This window comes from Salmo salar, chromosome ssa29, assembly GCF_905237065.1.
Source record: "Salmo salar chromosome ssa29, Ssal_v3.1, whole genome shotgun sequence".
NCBI classification, from domain to species: domain Eukaryota; kingdom Metazoa; phylum Chordata; class Actinopteri; order Salmoniformes; family Salmonidae; genus Salmo; species Salmo salar.
Window position 1 is genome coordinate 9,557,960 of NC_059470.1, and position 21,900 is coordinate 9,579,859.

General features: G+C 42.3%; 1 protein-coding gene across 2 annotated transcripts; it reads right to left on the minus strand.

Annotated features, from left to right (window-relative positions):
• Positions 1 to 437: 437 nt before the first annotated feature.
• On the minus strand, positions 438 to 12,385 carry rnf32 (ring finger protein 32). 2 transcript variants are annotated; one of them, XM_014180669.2, is made up of 7 exons: positions 12,281 to 12,385; positions 9,757 to 10,009; positions 9,435 to 9,577; positions 6,551 to 6,708; positions 6,198 to 6,306; positions 1,954 to 2,121; positions 438 to 873 (listed from the first exon to the last, which is right to left on the minus strand). In XM_014180669.2, exons 1-7 carry the CDS (start codon positions 12,281 to 12,283, stop codon positions 637 to 639), a joined length of 1,071 nt encoding a protein of 356 aa, XP_014036144.2. In that variant the 5' UTR covers positions 12,284 to 12,385; the 3' UTR covers positions 438 to 636. The 2 variants fall into 2 exon arrangements, with proteins under 2 accessions (XP_014036144.2, XP_014036143.2); XM_014180668.2 differs by lacking the exon at positions 12,281 to 12,385 and adding an exon at positions 10,531 to 10,861.
• Positions 12,386 to 21,900: the final 9,515 nt, after the last annotated feature.

The window sequence follows — 21,900 nt, forward strand, 5'->3', positions numbered from 1 at the left end:
AGTCGCAAAGGGTCTGAATACTTATGTAAATAAGGTTTCTGTTAAAATTTACAAACATTAAAATAAAACGTTTTGCTTTGTCATTATGGGACATTGTGTGTAGATTGCTGAGGATTTATTTATTCAAGGGGTCTGAATACTTTGCGAAGCCATTGTATGCATTAACTTTCATTATTTACGATTAATTCATAATTATCCGTAATCATGGTAGCATCCACATTAATGTAGAAGTGTTCAGAAACATTCTATTCTTATTTACAATAAGTGACACTACATTATTTACCATTAATTTCTATTGGGCATAATCTGAAATAAGTTTGTAGGTTCACAAGCTTGATGTAATCATTGCGTTCTAGAAATATGCAACCAAATCCTAAACTTTTGACATTTTAATACACTGAATTTGTCCAAATACTTATGACACATTCAAATGGGGGGACTAGACAAAGTATTTTAATTTCTAAACAGTGAAACATGTATATAAACACTAAAATAAGACATTTGATCTTAAATTCAAAATACTGGAGTATAGAGCCAAATTAAAAGTTTTCGTTTCATTGTCCAAATAAATACGTAGGAGTGTATGTTTTAGTTACATCCAACTGTCTTTACAATTATATATAAACTATTCTGAGGTCAGACCAGTATTTTGTGGTAGGGAGACCTGCACAGAGGACATGTAGGTCGGCCGTCCACACAGAAGGCTTCGAAGGCTTCCAGGCAGGGCTGGTGGAAGAGGTGTGAGCAGGACAGGAGCACAGTGCGTCTGTTGCTGTGGTGTTGGGCGAGTGTCCTCCCTGCCTCCGTCTCTAGTCTGGCGCTGCACAGAGCGGTGAGACAGATGGGACAGTCCCGTGTATCTCTCTGGATGACCTGTGACAGTGGAGACAGACAGGGCTGTAGGGATAGACCAGTATTCCAAAATAAAAGCCGTCTTCAATAAAATACCGCCACACTACCACATTGATTCCCCAACCCTATCTACTTCCTGAATTTAAAGGGAATTTACCCCAACCCTGCTACCAGACATTTATAATGGCTATCTTCTCTCACAATAGCTTCCATACACACCCTTTTATCTTAAGTTCAATGGACATTATCTGGTTTAGCGTGTCACACAAGCTTGATTGTTTGGCTGTGTGTCTCTGCGATACCGTTGTGGGGCAGGTATCTACTCCAGCTCCACCAATAATTAACTTCCTTTATTCAGAAAACGGTCAACGCGCTCAAGGCTTAAACGCTTGATAATGAGCTTTGCGACATTTATGGTGTTTACCTTCACCAGGAAGGTGCACGGTGTGCGATAAACACGCTGTGAGTTCACTGTTTGGTTCGAGGAGTCGAGGTTGAGCAACACCTGTTGCCCTGCGCACAACCTTTAACACGAGATTACATATTTTTTTTTATTTTTTTTAAACATACCCTTTTCCACCTCCTGTGGGATTGTGGGAAACTCCATTGGCTGGCATTGAAAAGACCTAAATACTGTACAACAGAGCCTAAGGAACAGCAAATCTAGATCTCTTTTCAATTTGAACCACAGTACAGATGGCTCAGACGGAGCGATGAAAGGCCTGGTGTGCATTATTAGACTGGCTCTGTTTTCTTGTAAACACAGAGGATTATTTCCTTCATTCATTTGTAAAAAAGTGAATGATCATTTCTAGGAGATTTGACTTTGTGTAGCAGCTGCAGCACAGCCTCTCCTGGACAAGCATTAGCATGTTGAATGAATGGCATGGCTACAGGGAGAATTAGACCAGGATTAGGACTTCATGAGAGTCTTTTTGATAGTGCACCGTGGTATTTGTATGGTGAGATTTTCCACAGTAGGGTTGCACAATTCTGGTAACTTTCCCAAAATGTTCATGTTGTCCAGAAATCCTGTGGAGATTTCCAGAAAACCTGGGAATGTTGGGAAAGTTACAGGAATTGTGCAACCCTATTCCAAACCTTTTCCTGTATTTTCTGCCAGTCGTCTTCCTTCGGCTCCGAGACGTGCTCACTCTCAAACTGATGGAACACTCTTCTGCTCGATGACACCGACTGGTCGATATCGTTCAGGAAAGCCTCTACGTCCGTATGACAGTATTGGACAAAGCTGTCATTCAACTCCTGAAACTAATTGGAAACAATTTAGTTACACAAAAGGGGCATCGTTCAATTGGACACCAAATAGAGTTCTGTTTTTCTATCAGATATAATTGGTGCTGTATTGTAATGCTTGAAGCCTGCTGACAAAGTCAAGTTGTTTAACAGGCCAGGTCGATACCGACACGTCTCAGACTTACAAGGAAAATGTATGGAAACCAGTGAAAAGATAGCTGGTGCTGGGAAACGGGCACAAACATACACACAAAGGCCATCCCTCAGGCTGCCCCACCGAGCTCGCTCCTGTCACAGTGACATCCCAAGTACTTTATTGCTGGGCTTTTATCACTAATTAAACAACTGTTAAGCATTCAGATGAGGTTTTACGGGCTGACTTTTCCACAGCGAAGGCAAACAACGTGGGCCCTGGTGAACTTTGCCTCGTCTCACTGCAGAGGACAGGAAAAGGGACGGAGCAAGGGGAACAAAGGAATGGGGGAGGGAATGGCGTTGTCTCACCTCAATCCATCTTGATGTCAGCAGTTATCCTCCTTAATGTGTTGACTTAGGGTCGGACCTCAAAAAGCTAAAAATGGAAAGCTGGTCATTGGAATCACCTGATAAGACTGAAAACTAGAATATCTTAAAGGCTTTGCTGCCTGGGGGAAACTGCGGCTTTACCGTGAGGATGACAGACATGTTGACACTCCCAAATTACACCATATTCCCGAAGTAGTGCAATACTTTTGACCAGGGCCCACAGGGCTCTGGTCAAAAGTAGTGCACTACATAGAGAATAGGATGCCATTGGGACTCAACTTGTCTCTGTGTGATGGAGGAAGTCCTACTCTGTCCCAGATTCCTCGAAGGAGCCGACAATCCCCATCCTTGACGTCACCAGGATGGGATCCTGGATGGGGCTAATGTTTTCCAACAGAGTTAATTAGACCAATAAAATTGCTGCTCGTGTTTACGTGACATGCTAAAGCAGTGTTTATAGATGGAGGATGAGAGAAGGGGATTGTGGGTAGGACATTGACCTCTCCGAGCACATTACAAGTTGGGCGTAATCAAGGTGTCACTCGTAATATCGGTCTCTCTGAACCCACTGAAGCACTCTGATTGATTACAGAGAGCTCTAGAGAGAGACATGAGTGGCCTCTCTTTAATTAGCCATCAGAAAGGCTAGTGATGGAATGGACCCCTAACCAAGTCTGCGTCCCAAATGGAACCCTATTCCCATATAGTGCACTACTTTTGACCAGAGCCCAATGCAAAAGCAGTGCACTATATAGGGAACAGGCTGCATTTGGTAGACATCCCAAGGCTCACACGGTAAATATACCAGTAAAATCACTATATGTGCTTCTCAAGTGTGTTTACTATTCAGCTGTGTCTCTGCAAATCGCCACTACAGTCAGAGGTAAGTAAGCACCGTGGAGGGGGAGATTTCAGTCTCACTAGGTGGCAATCTATCCTTTTCCAGGGAGCCACAGACTAGAGAAGGCAGAGGCCTTAGTGTCGATAGGCCCCCATCCAGTTGCTGGAACCCACCAACAGCCAGCCAAAGCTGAAAGGACAAACCCCTTTATAATGTGTATTCTGTCCTCAGATCAAAGTAAAATCCTGTGGAATATTTTAGTTAAGTGGGACAGTGAAGAAAGCCAGTGCAAATGACAACCAGGGAACCTGCCACAAATATGCACCCTCCCTCAACCCCCTCTTTCCGAGGGGGGGGTGCAAGCACACAGACAAACACACAGTGGGCCCTTGCTTTTGTGTTGACCCTGGAATGTCCAGACTGTTTGACCAAAACACACACTCTCCGTAATTAGTTTACAAACAGTGTATGATTCACATGGCATCAAAGGCCCTCTGAAGCTGCTTAGAGAGTTGAGTTCCCCTACCCTGCACCTCCACCGATGCCCGTGTCCACTCCACACTGACCTGAGATCAGATCTGCTGTCGGTCCGTCAATCACGGCAACCTAAAGTCCACTGCTAAATAGGTGAGGAATGTCCGGCGGGTGAGTTTCAGGAAGAATGGAGACTTGCATCCCAAATGGCACCCTATTACCTCTGGTCAAAAGCAGTGCACTATGGGGAAAAGGGTGCCATTTGGGACAAAAGCTTATAGGAGTGGGGAAAGCCTCGGCAATGTGACCTGGTAGTCACCAGTGGACTGACTCACCAGATAAGAGCACAGGTTTTGACCCGACATAGCATTGTTCAGTATATAGTAAGTAGAGGAACTACAGATGAAGTCGGAAGTTTACATACACTTATGTTGGAGTCATTAAAACTCGTTTTTCAACCACTCCACAAATTTCTTGTTAACAAACTATAGTTTTGGCAAGTCGGTTAGGACATCTACTTTGTGATGACACAAGTCATTTTTCCAACAATTGTTTACAGACAGATTATTTCACTAATAACTCACTATCACAATTCCAGTGGGTCAGAAGTTTACATACACTACATTGACTGTGCCTTTAAACAGCCTGGAAAAATCCAGAAAATGATGTCATGGCTTTAGAAGTTTCTGATAGGCTAATTGACATCATTGGAGGTGTACCTGTGGATGTATTTCAAGACCTACCTTCAAACTCAGTGCTTCTTTGCTTGACATCATGGGAAAAATCTAAAGAAATCAGCCAAGACCTGAGAAAAAAAGTTGTAGACCTCCACAAGTCTGGTTCATCCTTGGGAGCAATTTCCAAACGCCTGAAGGTACCACGTTCATCTGTACAAACAATAGTACGCAAGTTTAAACACCATGGGGCCACGCAGCCGTGATACCGCTCAGGAAGGAGACGCGTTCTGTCTCCTAGAGATTAACGTACTTTGGTGCGAAAAGTGCAAATCAATCACAGAACAACAGCAAAGGACCATGTGAAGATGCTGGAGGAAACAGGTACAAAAGTATCTATATCCACAGTAAAATGAGTCCTATATCAACATAACCTGAAAGGCCGCTCAGCAAGGAAGAAGCCAATCCTCCAAAAACGCCATAAAAAACCCAGACTACGGTTTGCAACTGCACATGTGGACAAAGATCGTACTTTTTGGAGAAATGTCCTCTGGTCTGATGAAACAAAAATAGAACTGTTTGGCCATAATGACCATTGTTATCTTTGGAGGAAAAAGGGGGAGGCTTGCAAGCGAAGAACACCATCCCAACCGTGAAGCACGGGGGTGGCACCATCATGTTGTGGGGGTGCTTTGCTGCAGGAGGGACTGGTGAACTTCACAAAATAGATGGCATCATGAGGATGGACAATTATGTGGATATTTTAAAGCAACATCTCAAGACATCAGTCAGGAAGTTAACGCTTGGTTCCAAATGGACAATGACCCCAAGCATACTTCCAAAGTTGTGGCAAAATGGCTTAAGGACAACAAAGTCAAGGTATTGGAGTGGCCATCACAAAGCCCTGACCTCAACCCTATAGAACATTTGTGGGCAAAACTGGAAAAGCGTGTGCGAGCAAGGAGGCCTACAAACCTGACTCAGTTACACCAGCTCTGTCAGGAGGGATGGGCCAAAATTCACCCAACTTATTGTCGGAAGCTTGTGGAAGGCTACCCGAAATGTTTGACCCATGTTAAACAACTTAAAGGCAATGCTACCAAATACTAATTGAGTGTATGTAAACTTCTGACCCACTGGGAATGTGATGAAAGAAATAAAAGCTGAAATAAATAAATAATTCTCTCAACTATTATTCTGACATTTCACATCCTTAAAATAAAGTGGTGATCCTAACTGACCTAAGACAGGGAATTTTTATCAGGATTAAATGTCAGGAATTGAGAAACTGAGTTTAAATGTATTTGGCTAAGGTGTATGTAAACTTCAGACTTCAACTGTACTTGATGTGGAACCTTCTCAGAGGTTTGATGTTTACATCTTTCATAATCAGTGTACATAATACACATATCAGTCCCTCATCAGGGTTGGGTTGAATTGCTTTTCCATTCAGGAAATCAACTGAAATTACCCCAAAAAATGTATCTCTGAGAATTTCAGTTTACGTCCTGAATTGACGGAATCGAAAATGAATTGATCACAACCCTGCTCCTAAATGACACAGTTGTTAAAATTACCTTTGTCTCAAAGAATCTTCGTCGTAGCTGTTTGTCTTTTGGGGGAACTGTTTTCCTCATATGTCTGTACCACTTCCGAACAACATAGCCGCGCCAACACGCTTGAATTCTATCATTGACGATATGAAAAACATTTAAGTAGGTAAAACAGCAGGGATACCGTCCTAACACAGGGTGAACATGGTAACTTGATCAATAAGGTCTGGTTTTCCTGTACGTAGATTAGGCCTAAAATTAGTCTTGGATTAAAAATCATTCTCAGTGGGGAATCTCCATTGAGTATGCTTCTTAGTCCATGGCGAGGTTTAATCTGATTCCAGGAAACATGCAGTCCATTCTCTGGAGATGTTTACCTGATGGCGCACCTCTCTTTGAAGAGGCGAGCTCCATCGTGGATCACTCTGGTCTCATACTGCTCCTTCCTGCACATAGGACAGCACTTCCTACCTGAAAACCTCTCAAAGGCCTGCAGACAGGCTCTGTGAAACACATGGGAGCAGGAGAGCAAAACCTAGACACAATATGAATATCATTATTAGTGTTAATTGTTGAATCTTATGCATTACAATCACTTATATAGTTATATTTTCATTAAATCAGCTTTAGCCTTAACTAGATTTTTTTTTTTTTTCGGTCCCTCATACGTCTGAAATTCCCTTGGCATTTCACTGAATGACTTGTCGTTTTGAAATGATTGTGGCATGCAGAGCCTCCTGGGTATGCTGGTGTGTATGTATTGGTTTTCAACATCTCTTAAGTGTTTTTGGTGATTCCTGTGAGAGGTGTGTGTGTGTGTGTGTGTGTGGGTCTTCTATCCAATAGTCCCCACATCCCCATGAGGACAAAGACTATTTTAAGCTTAGGGTTTAGGGTTACAATTAGTCTTAGAATTAGGGTAAGTGGTTTAGGGTTGAGGTTATGGTTAGGGAAAATAGGATTTTGAATCGAAATAAATGTGAGGTCCCCATGAGGATAGAAGAACATAACGTGTGTGTGTGTGTGGTGTACTATTTGCTCAGGAGCCAGTGGGAGTCAGCGAGCCCATGCTGGGAGGGCTGGGACCTGGGGCTGCAGTCTCCTCTCCTCCACCTCCCACAGACTCTTTTGTCGTCTGCACTCACAAGGAGAGAGGAGACAGCAGCCCCAGCTATGGTGATTGGCACACACAAACCAGTGTACTCAAAGCTCTGCAGGGCAGGGGGAGCCATATTGATTTCCCATTGTTTTTGGCCCAAACAACAAACTCCATCACCAGTGAAAGGGCCCCCTGCAGTGCACAATCTATATCTAGGAGCTCGACAAGCCATTAGACTGGAGTGAATTTTAGCTCTTGCAAGCAAAGTCTGCTTTACCCTACAGGCTACAAGCTTCACAGAGAGAGGCTGAATATGAAGGACTGGGAAACCGAGAGACCGTTTCTGAGCCACTTCTGAATGTTTTTACATGGCATTTTTATTTGATTTATCATTTCACCTTTATTTAACCAGTTAGGCCAGTTAAGAACAAGTTCTCATTTACAACTGCGACCTGGCCAAGATAAAGCAAAGCAGTGCGACAAAACAACAGAGTTACACATAAACAAACGTACAGTCAATAACACAATAGAAAAATCTATGCACAGTGTGTGCAAATGTAGAAGAGTAGGGAGGTAAGGCAATAAATAGGCCATAGAGGCGAAATAATTACAATTTAGCATTAACACTAGAATTACAGATGTGCAGATGATGATGTGCAAGTAGAGAATAGAGATACTGGGGTGCAAAAGAGCAAGATAAATAAATAAATACAGTATGGGGATGAGGTAGTTGGATGGGATATTTACAGATGGGCTACAGATGAGCTATGTACAGGTGCAGTGACCTGTGAGCTGCTCTGACAGCTGGTGCTTAAAGTTAGAGAGGGAGATATAAGACTCCAGCTTCAGTGATTTTTGCAATTCGTTCCAGTCATTGGCAGCAGAGAACTGGAAGGAAAGGCGGCCAAAGGAAGTGTTGGCTTTGGGGATGATCAGTGAAATATACCTGCTGGAGTGGGTGCTACGGGTGGGTGTTGCTATGGTGACCAGTGAGCTGAGATAAGGTGGGGCTTTACCTAGCAAAGACTTTTAGATGACCTGGAGCCAGTGGGTTTGGCGACGAATATGTAGTGAGGACCAACCAACGAGAGCATACAGGTCGCAGTGGTGGGTAGTATATGGGGCTTTGGTGACAAAACAGATGGCACTGTGATAGACTGCATCCAGTTTGCTGAGTAGAGTGTTCGGGGCTATTTTGTAAATGACATCGCTGAAGTCAAGGATTGGTAGGATAGCCAGTTTTACGAGGGTATGTTTGGCAGCATGTGTGAAGGAGGCTTTGTTGCGAAATAGGAAGCCAATTCTAGATTTAATTTTGGATTCGAGAGGCTTAATGTGAGTTTACTCCTAACCAGACACCTAGGTATTTGTAGTTGTCCACATATTCTAAGTCAGAACCGTCCAGAGTAGTGATGCTAGTCGGGCGGGAGGGTACGGGCAGCAATCGGTTAAAGAGCATGCACTTAGTTTTACTTGCATTTAAAAGCAGTTGGAGGCCTCGGAAGGATTGTCTGTGGTGGGTATGGTCTGTGTTTGGTGTTAGTAAAGTGTTAAATAGCTGAAATCATAATCGGCAATAACTGATGTATGAATGAAGGAAATGGAAATGATTTAGGCCTGCAAAAATGGCTAAACGTCTTATAATACAATTTCAAATAATTGTAGTTTCACTAATAACAAACCCATTTAACATGTTTTTGTCAAACAGATCAACAAATCCACAAAGATTCACATTTGTCCCTTTCCTTTGTTAGCAGGCTATAATTAAAAATGTTCCTTCGAGTCAAATTAATATTTACACGTGCATCTATGGAAACTGTGCTTTGTGAGGCCGTCTACTCTACCCTGCATTCCTCAGGAGATTGGCATCTTAAAAGGGGATCAGAAAGGTGTAAAAGACTGAACGACCCTCACAGTAACACACTGATTGCTACATCGTCGTGTCACAGTTGAGTTCCAAGGCAGTATGGGTAAATTTGTACAGTTGTCTACACAGATTAGAACACACAGGAACCTAAGGGAGGGGGAGAGAGAGTGTTTGGGAAGGGGAGTGGGCTGCCCTAGAGGGGTGAAGAACATTGAAAACGTTTTTTTTTTTTTTTTTTTAAATAGTCCTCTGACTGACTGAGAATAAACACCAGGTATTGTGTACAGAGGAATACCTGAGTCTGTAAGCGAAACTCCTCCCTGCAGATCACACAGGGCTGCTTGGAGTCCCCTTCATGAATAGACCTCGATTTGACCCGACTCCATTCATCTACCGTCAGTTTCCTTGCCGGGGATGGCACCAAACCCAATTTCTGGGCTGGAGAGGCAGACAACGGCAAACAACAACCCAATATCAAACAACAAATGAAAAATGTCATACATAATAGCTCATCTCTCACAATGAGACCTCCTCGTTCCCAAAGTGTTGTTGAACTAGTTCCCAACTGCTGATGTAACAAGGCTTTATAAAATACATTTGATTGATTGCTAGCTTACCTAATGACAGTGGTGGAGCTGCTGGGTCGAGCACATAGTCTTTCTCCTCTCCATCATGTTGCTGGGGCCCTTTCTGTTTCACAGTTCCACGGTTTCGTCTGCAGTGTGTTTCATTGGAGGCTCTTCGGCACCATCTTGTCTTCACAGGGTCACACGGTGACAAATTCTGAAGCAGTAAGTTTCGTGCAATATGGTCTTGAAGGGCAACTGAGGTGATTGCTAACTTTCCACTGGTTGCTTTTGAGTTCAAACCCTGTAAAATGAGAGGAAAGCTTGACTTTGTAAATCTGACCTTCGATTGTGGAAATGTACACACGTTGAAAAAAGTATTTAGCGAAATGGGACATGCATCTGTTCTGTTGCTTTATTACAGACAAATAGGCTACGTGTGGGCCCTTCGAAGACTCATACCCATATCAATTTCTATGGTTGGACCCAAAATCTAAATTCATGCATTGTTTATGACAAATGCACTTTCTTATTTTCAAACATTGTTTCTCAGATCATATGCATAACGCGCGTTTCTGAAGACGTTACTATAATGTCACTCACTCAGATGATGCCCAAGTAACTTGTTAGTTAGCAATCTAACTAGCTAACGTTACATTGTTACATTGCTAAGCAACTGCTACAAGAAAATTAACATAAACGACTTGCTAAATATGCATGCGTCTGAAAGAGTGTCGGGAAAGGACACTTGCTACAATTGTTGCAAAAACTATTAAATGAGCGAAATTAATCGGGGAAAACAAGACCAAAGAGTAAAATTCAAACCTTCCGCATTGTGATCTGTTAGAGGTAGTGTTTGTATGGTTACGTTACTTAGTAACCAAGGAGGCAGTCCTCCATCACCTCCTCTCCATCCCAACAAGTTCCTTAATCAATTGAATCAGTAGCTTGGTTTCCATCCAATTAGCGACAGTTTTTCATGCGCATTTTCTAGAATCAGCATAAAGAAACTATGCACATTTTCCCACCAGTGGAGTGTTTCTACCAAACGGATTTGTGGATAAAAATCAGTGCGTGATGACGTAGTTTACACCAAATGTAGGTTACTTTTTCGCTTACATTTTTCTGTAGTCTACTGAATACAAATCTAAAGTTCAATGTGTTTCCATCGCATTTTTTTCAACTCGACCTATAGTTTGGTCACAAAAAAATGTTGGGAAAATAGCAAATGTGCATACTCTGGTTTTGGCACGTGCACTCTAGCCAATTGCTCGCGGATACTGTGCTGGTAGGCTAGTCTACGTGATGAGATTATTATTATGGATAAGAGCGAGAATATTTGTATTTGTCAAACGGAAGTCAAGCTTCGGTCGTCATGTCACCAGAATAAGACCCTCGACATTTATTTGAAAGGAGCATCAAGATCACCGTGCACTTTCACCACTCTGTGAAGTTCAACATCATTTATTTAATCTGTAGCCTAATTAACAGTGGTTCCCAAACTGTGGGGCGCGAAGGGTCGTCAGGGGTGGCGCGGAGGTCCCCCCTTCTCCCCCATTATTATTCTTTTTTTTATGAACTCAGTCCGGCTTTAAACTTACTTTTGAAAGTTGTAATAGTAGAATGCACAAGGTGCAATTTATAAATTGGGTAGTTCCTCTTGTCATGATAGTCATTGCATACTTTAGAAAACTATTTATAATTTGTCAGCAATGTTCCCCAATGCTGGAAGGGGGGCCCTTTAGTGAAAACGTTTGGGAACCCCTGGCCCCTTAGTGAAAACGTTTGGGAACCCCTGGCCTAATAGGCTAAACTGCATGGTTTCTCGAGTCATAGAGGGAGGACCACACACCATACCATCTCGTGACTCCAAGTTTACTTCGATATGATGGTTATTATATCAATATTTTGTGTAATATTCAATCGATTTTTTTGCATAATTTATTTTACTGGCACAAAAAGATCCCACCATGTAAAACGAACAAATTATCTTGTCGGCATTAAACAAATTGTACCGAAACTTCCTGTTTCCATCACAGCTGTCATAATTTTTTTTATACAGTATAAAAACTGTGGATGAAAACTTGGTTTGTTTCCATTACCTTGTCCAGGGATATTTAGTCAACATTTACAAAGTTCGCATAGAAAACATATGTGACAAGTGCCTGCTAGGCTGCGTTTTCATTTGAATAGCTTATCTGTCGATAAAAATAAAATAAAAATGACGTCACATACATCTAATTTTCTCTAAAACCTACTAGTGTCTAATAAAAATGCTACCCTAAACATCCCTACCCGAAACCCTAACCATTCTAAATGTCAACTTCAATGGGGTAGCGTTGTCCCAAGGATCCCGGATAGCACGGAATAATAGAGATGTAGCCTAGTGGTTGAAGTGTTTTCATTACCCATTTAGGCAAATTGAGCGTTGATAAATTGGCGACAGCCTGTATGTCCTCCCACCGATCTGTTTAATGTCTCAGGTAGCCTGAGAAAGCCAGCATGGATAGAATGCAATCATTGACTAATAGGCTATTTGCCATATTCTAATCATTTTCATGCGCCAATTTATTACCATGGTCCGTGCCAAGGTGAAACATGCACTCCTGTAGATCAGAAATAATTGGATGGTGAAGCTTGCCAGCCAACCAGAAAAGCAAGGCGACACAATTCTGAGAATCTTGAAAGTCAGGACAATCCAAGTTCTGCAAAGAAACATACTTTTTATAGTTAAAAAGTTGACTTTGCAAGCAGTAGACATATATAATGAATTGTAGAGTGGAACGTTATGGTTACGTGATCAAGTGCCCCGCGTACCTTCATAGTTTATTCGAAAAACGCCGTTTCCATTAGTTGCGATATAGAACGTTCTGCCGCGTTCACATACTAGTCAGAACAAGGAAATTCTGAAATGTTCGACTTGCTGATTCGTTAAACGTAGCACTAGTTAACAAATTGTATATTTCAGAGTTTCCTACTTCCGAGTAGCACATGAACGTCGCATAAACAAAAGCAAAATCCACCACTGTCGAATTCATTAAAAAAAAGTGTCAATCTTTCTCCTATATTTGCAGTTTCCATTAGGCCTACACATGTCGGAATATTATTTTGTTGCGACATTGCTTTTGTCGAATAAACCTAGGTCAATGGAAACCTGTCTAGTCATTTTTTTTAACCTTTATTTAACTAGGCAAGTCAGCAAAGAACAAATTCTCATTTTCAATGACGGCCTAGGAACAGTGGGTTAACTGCCTTGTTCAGGGGAAGAACAACAGATTTGTACCTCCTGCTAGAAATCGTTTAATGTAATTTCAGGTGTCTTTCTACATGCTAGACATACAGTCCATTTTGAAATTATTTAGACTCCTTGACTTTTTCCACCTTTTGCTTTATTCTAAAATGGATTAAATAAAAAACATTTCCTCATCAATTAACACAAAATACTGACTAAGCGAAAACAGTTTTTTTTTAATTTTAGCTAATTTATTACAAATAAAAACAGAAATACCTTATTTACATAAGTATTCAGACCCTTTGCTCTGAGACTAAATTTAGCTCAGGTGCATCCTGTTTCCATTGGTCATCCTTGAGATGTTTTTACAAGTTGATTGGAGTCCACCTGGGGTAAATTAATTTAATTGGACATTATCTGGAAAGGCACACACCTGTCTATATAAGGTTTCAGAGCAAAAACCAAACCATAAGGTCGAAGGAATTGTCCGTAGAGCTCTGAGACAGGATTGTGTCGAGGCACAGATCTGGGGAAGGGTACCAAAATATTTCTGCAGCATTGAAAGTCCCCAAGAGCACATTGGCCTCCATCATTCTTAAATGGAAGAAGTTTAGAACCACCAAGACACTTCCTAGAGCTGCCCGCCCGGACAAACTGAGCAATCGGGGGAGAAGGGCTGGGATGTGACCAAGAACCCGATGGTCACTCTGACAGAGCTCCAGAGTTCCTCTGTGGAGATGGGGAAAACCTTCCAGAAGGACAACCATCTCTGCAGCACTCCACCAATCAGGCCTTTAGGGTAGAGTGGCCTGACAGAAGCCACTCCTCAGTAAAAGGCACATGACAGTCTGCTTGGAGTTTGCCAAAAGGCACCTAAAGACTCTCAGACCATGAGAAACAAGATTCTCTGGTCTGATGAAACCAAGATTGAACTCTTTGGCCTGAATGCCTAGCGTCACATCTGGATGAAACCTGGCACCATCCCTATTGTGAAGCATGGGGGTGGCAGCATCATGCTGTGGGGATGTTTTTCAGTGGCAGGGACTGGGAGACTAGTCATGATCGACGGAAAGATGAACGGAGCAAAGTACAGAGATCCTTCAAAACCTGCCCCAGAGTGCTCAGGACCTCAGACTGGGGTGAAGGTTCACCTTCCAACAGGACAACAGCCAAGCCAACGCAGGAGTGGCTTCAGGGACAAGTCTCTGAATGTCCTTGAGTAGCCCAGCCAGAGCCCGAACTCTTCAGGACTCTGGAGAGACCGGAAAATAGCTGTGCAGCAACGCTCACCATCCAAACTGACAGAGCTTGAGAGGATCTGCAGAGAAGAATGGGACAAACTCCCCAAATACAGGTGTGCCAAGCTTGTAGTGTCATACCCAAGAAGACTCAAGGCTGTAATCACTGCCAAAGGTGCTTCAACAAAGTACTGAGTGAAGGAAGCGTCTGAATACTTATGTAAATGTAACATTTCAGTTTATTTATTTTTATACATTTGCAAAAATGTCTAAAAAAACAGTTTTTGCTTTGTCATTATGGTGTATTGTGTAGATTGTTGACGAAAAAAAAACGATTTAATCGATTTTAGAATAAGGCTCTAACGTAACAAAATGTGGAAAAAGTCAAGGGGTTTGAATACTTTCCGAATGCACAGTATAGGCTACATTATTGAAATTGTGATTTGATACCAAGTAAGCGTTTCATTTAAAAAAAATGTGTCTGAATCAATAATATAGCCTATATTAAACCTGGATGACTGACGGTTGCGCTATATTGAAGCCACTGCGCAGCCATCTTGGTACTTCTCCATTGTAAAAAAAAAAAGAAAGATTTTGGAAGCTATAAAAATGCATTTATTAATGTCTACATTAGTTTTTGACACATTTATTCTATTTCAGACACCTTACTGCATACTTTAAAATGATGTTAGCTCAACATACAAATAAATAATAATTAAAAATATATATAAATATAAAAAGAGAGTACTGTTACTGTCCTCACTACATCCAAAAATACTTAAATACACATAATTTTGTCCTTGAAAGATTGAATTGAAATATTGTGGAATTCCATTCTCTCCTACTGGAGAGTGCCAATATGGCTGACAGGTGGCTTCAAAACCCCTCAATGACCAATACATAGCATCAGCAATCCAAGGTTTATACACATCATTGGTCTGAACCAGGCTACCCAGATTTTACTGCCTAAAAGTTTAATAAAAGAGACTGCTTTTATAGGGCTGCTTTACTAAAACAAATTGTATTCAGGGATCTAATGGCATGATGATAATAATAATAATGTTTGGATTTTATTGTTGTTGAGCCCTGACTGTCTAGCTACCTTCAGGAGTTGAACTTGATAGGCAGACCTACTACACCTATTTTCCAATCATCACATTCACACATCCTAAAATGCTGTTTCTTCCATGATTAGTCTTCCCTGTGGCTCAGTTGGTAGAGCATGGTGTTTGCAACGCCAGCATGGTGTGTGCAACGCCAGGGTTGTGGGTTCGATTCCCACGGGGGGCCGGTACGATTCTTTTTTTTTTTTTAAATGCATGAAATGAAATGTATGCATTCACTACTGTAAGTCGCTCTGGATAAGAGCGTCTGCTAAATTACAAAAAAATTAAATATTAATTGATGAATTGTATCAACAGCATCTAATCTTTCTGTTATGATATTTAATGGGTTCACACCAGAGACTGTAAAAAGCACTGGTTCACACTGTAAGCTATAGATGCATTTGGAACAGATGTGGTTCGGTGAACAACTCTTGCATGAGTAACCTTGTCTGAAACTCAAAGTCTTGTATTAGCTCCCTGTGATAATTCCTAGGCTTTCGCTCACTGGGCTAATACACTCTTGTGGCACAATACCCAGCCAGTCACAATGGTCAACTTGGATTCATCTCTCACGTCACTATACAGTGTATAGTCATGTTGATGTGTTCCTTTTGACCTAAATCAGAATAATCTTTTCTTGCCCAGCAAATTTTTTTTTGAACTGTGATTTCTGTATTCACTACAGGTGATTCCTTCGATGTCAAGAGATGGCACTGAAGGCTTCGAACACATTACTCACCGAGCCGTTGTCAGAGCTGGAGCTGAACAAAGCTAAGCTGCTCATACCTGTGCTCTGAGCTAAGGGATCCATCTCAGGTCACCCAACATGGAAAACCATACACACAAACACACGAGTTCCTAACAATCTTTTTCTGTGGGGTCGATGAAAGTTATCCTTATTTCTCACACACTGTATGGTTGGGTGTGTGTCTTTTAAAATACTTTGCGGCTTTGATTGACTTTGATGTGCTGGGACAGAATCAGTGCAAACAGATGGCTGAGGAGAGGGCCCAACGATGAGGCCTGTCAATCTGGGGAGCCCTCTAAGAAAACAAAATGAGGAGCCCACTCTCAGAGAGGAGGGAAGCCCTGTGCTTCTCAAGAGGCTGGCACATTCTTGAGATTAGAGAAAGAAAAACGCAGACCACTGCCGTTAATGCCTCAGACAAAGGCGTGGAACAATTTATTAGTTAAGAATTCAAGCCTAGAGCCCCAATCAAAGGACTGCCGTCCACAATGCCAGACTAGGGCCCTCGTTTGTGTTTTTAAGTAAATAATCGTGGTTAAAAGATATGGCAAAAATGGGGCTCAAGTCCTTCATAAAGCCATGCATTCTTCCAACTGTCATCAGAATGGATTTCAGTATGCTTTTATTTTCAACAGGGACACTGTTTGTCTTTTTCTTTATAAATACCATTTTAAAGAGCTTTTTATTTAACTTTCTCCCCCCCCGAACCTCTTTACATGCTCTGTGGTATTTTGAAAAGAAAAACTCACCTTGTTGTGCAAAGAGCTGACGACTTAAGGAAAATAAAAAAAAGTGGTCTGTAAAAAGTGGTCTGTAGTGGTAAAGCTTTGAAAGAGAACCCTTTGCAGAACCCCTTTGCAAACTTTGTGAGCGAACAACAACTTGAAAAGGAAAAATAATCCCACAATTTTTCTATATTGTAAAACACATGCAGGTTAGGTGATTAGTTCCCAGATGCCAGGAACACAAAAAAGGATGTTCTAATGGTTAATATGATATCACGTTTATTAAATCACTGATGTAAGATTTTTTAAATAAGACTTAACTAAAAGAATGACAAAAAAACATTTTATACAGTTATTCTCTCAGATACCACTGTAAATTATTCAGTTTTATACTATTTTTTCACATTGTTGTTGTTTAAAGTAAGGTGACCCATGATTTTTAAATCAGTTTTTCCTTTTAGTCTTGTCAATCCTTGTATTGTCTCTCTTAAGAAAACATTCTCCTTTTCTAATTTTTTGACCCTCCCTTACAGAAAAAACCCCACATGATTTCAGATGTGAAATTTCCACGTTTTGCACATGTAACATTTTATTTCACATGTGAAATCATGTGAAACCATGTTGTTTTGTAACACTTTACATGTGATGATATTTCACATGAAGTTTCAAATGTTGATTTTCATGTGATCACATAACCTTTCGCAGGTGGATTCAAATTTTCACATGTCAATATTTTTCACATGAGATTTCATAGGTCATGCCCGGCAAAAAATAAGAAACGAGTCGTTAGGTGGCCCCAGAACATCACGCAGTGTTTTCAGTTTACATATTTGACATACATGATTACATTGAGTATGTTTATTTAAACAGTAATTATTATTCAATATGTTCTCACCTGGGATTTGAACTCACAACCTCTTGGTTCACAGCATTCTGATCTTACTGCTACACCACCATTTCTGTGTGTCACGTCCTGACCAGTATAATGGGTTATTTGTTATTGTAGTTTGGTCAGGACGTGGCAGGGATGTGTTTGTTTTGTGTTGTCGGGGTTTTGGGGTTTTTGGGTTGTGTTCTATGTTTTGCATTTCTATGTTCTATTTTCTATTTTTTCTATTTCTATGTCTAGTTTATTGTTTTGACCTTCAATTGGAGGAAGCTGTTCCTCGTTGCCTCTAATTGAAGGTCCTATTTAGTAGGGGTGTTTTTTCTATGGATTTGTGGGTAGTTGTTCTTTGTATAGCCTAGTAGCCTTACAGGACTGTTTCGTCGTTGTTTTTGCATACGTGTTTATTTTTGTTTTCCTTCAATAAAAAATAAGATGAGTATACATATTCCCGCTGCATTTTGGTCCAATCCCTACGACACCCGTGACAGAACTACCCACCACAAACGGACCAAGCAGCGGAGGAAGGAGCGGCTGCAGAGCTGTAAAGAGGACTGGACATGGAAGGACATCCTGGACGGCAAGAGATCCTACATGTGGGAAGAGATCCTGGCCGGAAGGGATCGCCTCCCATGGGAACAGGTGGAGGCAGCCAGGAGAGAGGAGATACTGGCGGGTGAGTCACCATGGAGGAAGGCTGAAGAGGACCGGGGACGCTATGCGGGAACATGGCTGGCAAGGAAGCCTGAGAGGCACCCCCAATAAAAAAAATTGGGGGGGCACACGGGTAGTTTGGCTGGGCCAAGGGTGAGCCCTAAGCCAACTCCTCGTGTTTATTATGGGGAGCGTGTGGAGTGGAGAGCACCGGTGTATGCGGAAGTGCGCACGATCTCGCCCATGCGTACGCACAGTCCGGTGCGAGCGATCCCAGCCCCTCGCAAGTGCCGTGCTAGAGTGGGCATCCAGCCTGGAAGGAGGGTGCGTGCGCAGCACATCTGGCCAACAGTGCGCCTCCTAGGCCCAGGCTACCCTACGCCTGCCCTACGCACGGCAGCCATCAGGCCTCTGCACAGCCCAGTTCGCCCTGTGCCAGCACTCCGCTCATGCAGGGCTACTATTACCATCCAGCCAGGACGGGTTGTGCAGGAGGTGTGCTCCAGACCTCCAGTGCCTACTCATGGCCCGGTGTATCCAGTTCCTGCTCCTCGCACTAGCCCTGAGGTGTGTGTCTCTAGTCTGGTGCCTCCAAAGCGAAAACCACGCACCAGGCCTCCAGTGCGTCAGCCCAGTCTAGTACGTCCTGTTCCTGCTCCTCGCACTAGCCTTGGGGTGCGTGTCTCCAGTCTGGTACCTCCAGTACCAGCCCCACGCACCAGGCCTCCAGTGCGTCAGCCCAGTCCAGCTCGTCCTGCTCCTGCTCCTCGCACTAGCCCTGTGGTGCGTGTCCCTAGTCTGGTGCCTCCTAAGCCAGCCCCACGCATCAGTCCTTCAGTGCGCAGTCCCCGTCCAGAGCTTCCGGCAACAGTGCCCCGTCCAGAGTGTCCGGCAACAGTGCCCCGTCCAGAGCTTCCGGCGATAGTGCCCCGTCTAGAGATGGCCCACAGTCCGGAACCAGCAGAGATGGCCCACAGTCCGGAGCCGACAGAGACGGCCCACAGTCCAGAGCCGACAGAGACGGCCCACAGTCCGGAGCCGACAGAGACGGCCCACAGTCCGGAGCCGACAGAGACGGCCCACAGTCCGGAACCGACAGAGACGGCCTCCAGTCCGGAGCTCCCAGAGTTGCCCTCCAGTCCGAGATCTCCAGCGACGCGCATCAGCCCGAGGTCTCCAGTGACGCGCATCAGCCCGAGGTCTTCAGCGATGCGCCATAGCCCAGAGACTTCGGGATGGGTAAAATATAATAAGCATTTAGCAGGGGTGGACAGGTTAGGTTGGGGAGTAAGGCCGGAGCCTGAGCCACCTCCGTAGTAGGAGGTTGGGGAGGGGGGGGTGTAGCACAAGAACCGTCGGTGACGGTGGCCCTCCCTTCCCTCCCTTTAGTTAGGATTTTCTTTTGTTTTGGGGTTTATTTTGTGTTTATTTTTTGTGTGAAGTGCTTCCGGGGTCTGCACCTTTTGGGGGGGTGTTCGTCACATCCTGACCAGTATAAGGGGTTATTTGTTATTGTAGTTTGGTCAGGACATGGCAGGGGTGTGTTTGTTTTGTGTTGTTGGGGTTTTTGGGTTGTGTTCTATGTTTTGTATTTCTATGTTCTTCTATTTTCTATTTCTATGTCTAGTTTATTGTTTTGGCCTTCAATTGGAGGCAGCTGTTCCTCGTTGGCTCTAATTGAAGGTCCTATTTAGTAGGGGTGTTTTTTCTATGGGATTTGTGGGTGGTTGTTCTTTGTATAGCCTAGTAGCCTTACAGGACTGTTTCGTCATTGTTTTTGTATACGTGTTTATTTTTGTTTTCCTTCTTCAATAAAAAAGAAGATGGCAGCTGATTTCATAGCTGAACCACTTACATATCTGTTTAATCTAACCCTGGAATGTAATGAAATTCCAAAGATCTGGAAATCAGCATTTGTCCTGCCACTTTTAAAAGGGGGAGATCCAACTCTTTTAAATAAATATAGGCCAATCTCAAAGCTGTCACCCCTGGTGAAAATACTTGAAACCCTTGTGAGTGACCAGCTAAAAGAGTTTTTATATACTAACTCTATTTTATCAATGTACCAATCGGGTTTCAGGAAGAAGCATAGCACAATTACAGCAGCCATGAAGGTTTTAAATGATATCACTGAAGCTCTTGACAAAAAACAGCATTGTGTCTCACTTTTTATTTATCTCTCTAAGGCTTTTGATACAGTTGATCATGCTTATACTAAGGCAGAGATTGTCGAGTGTAGGTCTTTCAGAGCATGCAGTTGCATGGTTTGTTAACTATCTGTCTGATAGAACTCAGTGCACTCAATTTGATGGGCTTAGGTCTGTTAAATTGTCTGTCTTAAATGGTGTGCCCCAAGGCTCTGTACTTGGTCCTCTCTTATTCACTATTTATATAAATAATTTAGACAAAAATGTCCAAAATGCACAACTTCATTTTTATGCTGATGATACTGCTATTTACTGTTGCGCTTCATCTCTTACAAAAGCTTTCCAGAACTTGCAAACTGCTTTTAATACTGTTCAACATACCTTGTCTCAATTGAAGCTTATCCTCAATACCGACAAAACTAAACTACTGGTGTTTTCTAAAGCAAGAAATAGACCTCTGAACCTTTCACCTATTACTACCTGTCAGGGCAAGGAGATTGAGGTTGTAACCTCATATAAATATCTTGGAATTTTGATTGATGATGGCCTCTCTTTTAAAATGCATATTCAACAATTTACAAAAAAATTGAAGCTGAAATTAGGATTTTATTTTAGGAATAAGGCTTGTTTTTCTTTTGAAGCCAGAAGGAGGCTAGTATCAGCTACATTTATGCCTTTACTAGACTATGGGGATATTTTATATATGAATGCTTCCGCTCAGTGTTTGAGATCAATTGACACCCTTTACCATGGCACTTTGAGATTTATTTTAAATTGCAAAACCCTTACGCACCACTGCACTTTGTATACCAGGGTTGGCTGGCCTTCTCTAGTCACTCGTAGGCTCAGTCACTGGTATACTTTTATTTACAAAGCCATTTTGGGTTTACTACCTTTTTATTTGGGCATTTTTATTGTTCAGAAATGTGGTGGGTACTCTCTTCGTTCGCGGGACTTTATCCTGCTAACTGTTCCAAATGTCCGAACTGAATTTGGTAAAAGGGCTTTTATGTACTCTGCGCCGTCGTCTTGGAATGCCTTACAAAATACTTTTAAACTGGAAGAACTTGTCCCGATTGGTATTTTTAAATCACTGATGAATGATCTTGAGACTGATTCCCTGACATGTCAATGTTTTTAATTTGCTGTTTTTGATTTTGTTATATTCTTTGTTAATTCTATGGTTTTTACTAGATTACTTGTAGTTTTTCATGTTGTTTGTCTGTAATTTTTGTAATGACTTGGCGCTGCCTATCTTGGCCAGGACGCTCTTGAAAAATAGATTTTAAATCTCAATGAGCCCTTCCTGGTTAAATAAAGGTTAAATAAATAAAATAAATACATAAATACATATTCCCGCTGCGTTTTGGTCCAATTCCTACGACACCCGTGACACTGTGTCAATAACTGATTTCACCTCTATTCCTACACTTTGGACTTCAAAGTAAATCTCAGCTTT

Coding starts and splice junctions, on each gene's coding strand:
- rnf32 (XM_014180668.2), bottom strand. Junction 6,709..9,434: donor AGTTTCGCTTACAGACTCAG/GTATTCCTCTGT, acceptor TATTGTGTCTAG/GTTTTGCTCTCCTGCTCCCA. Junction 6,307..6,550: donor AAAGAGAGGTGCGCCATCAG/GTAAACATCTCC, acceptor CGTCAATGATAG/AATTCAAGCGTGTTGGCGCG.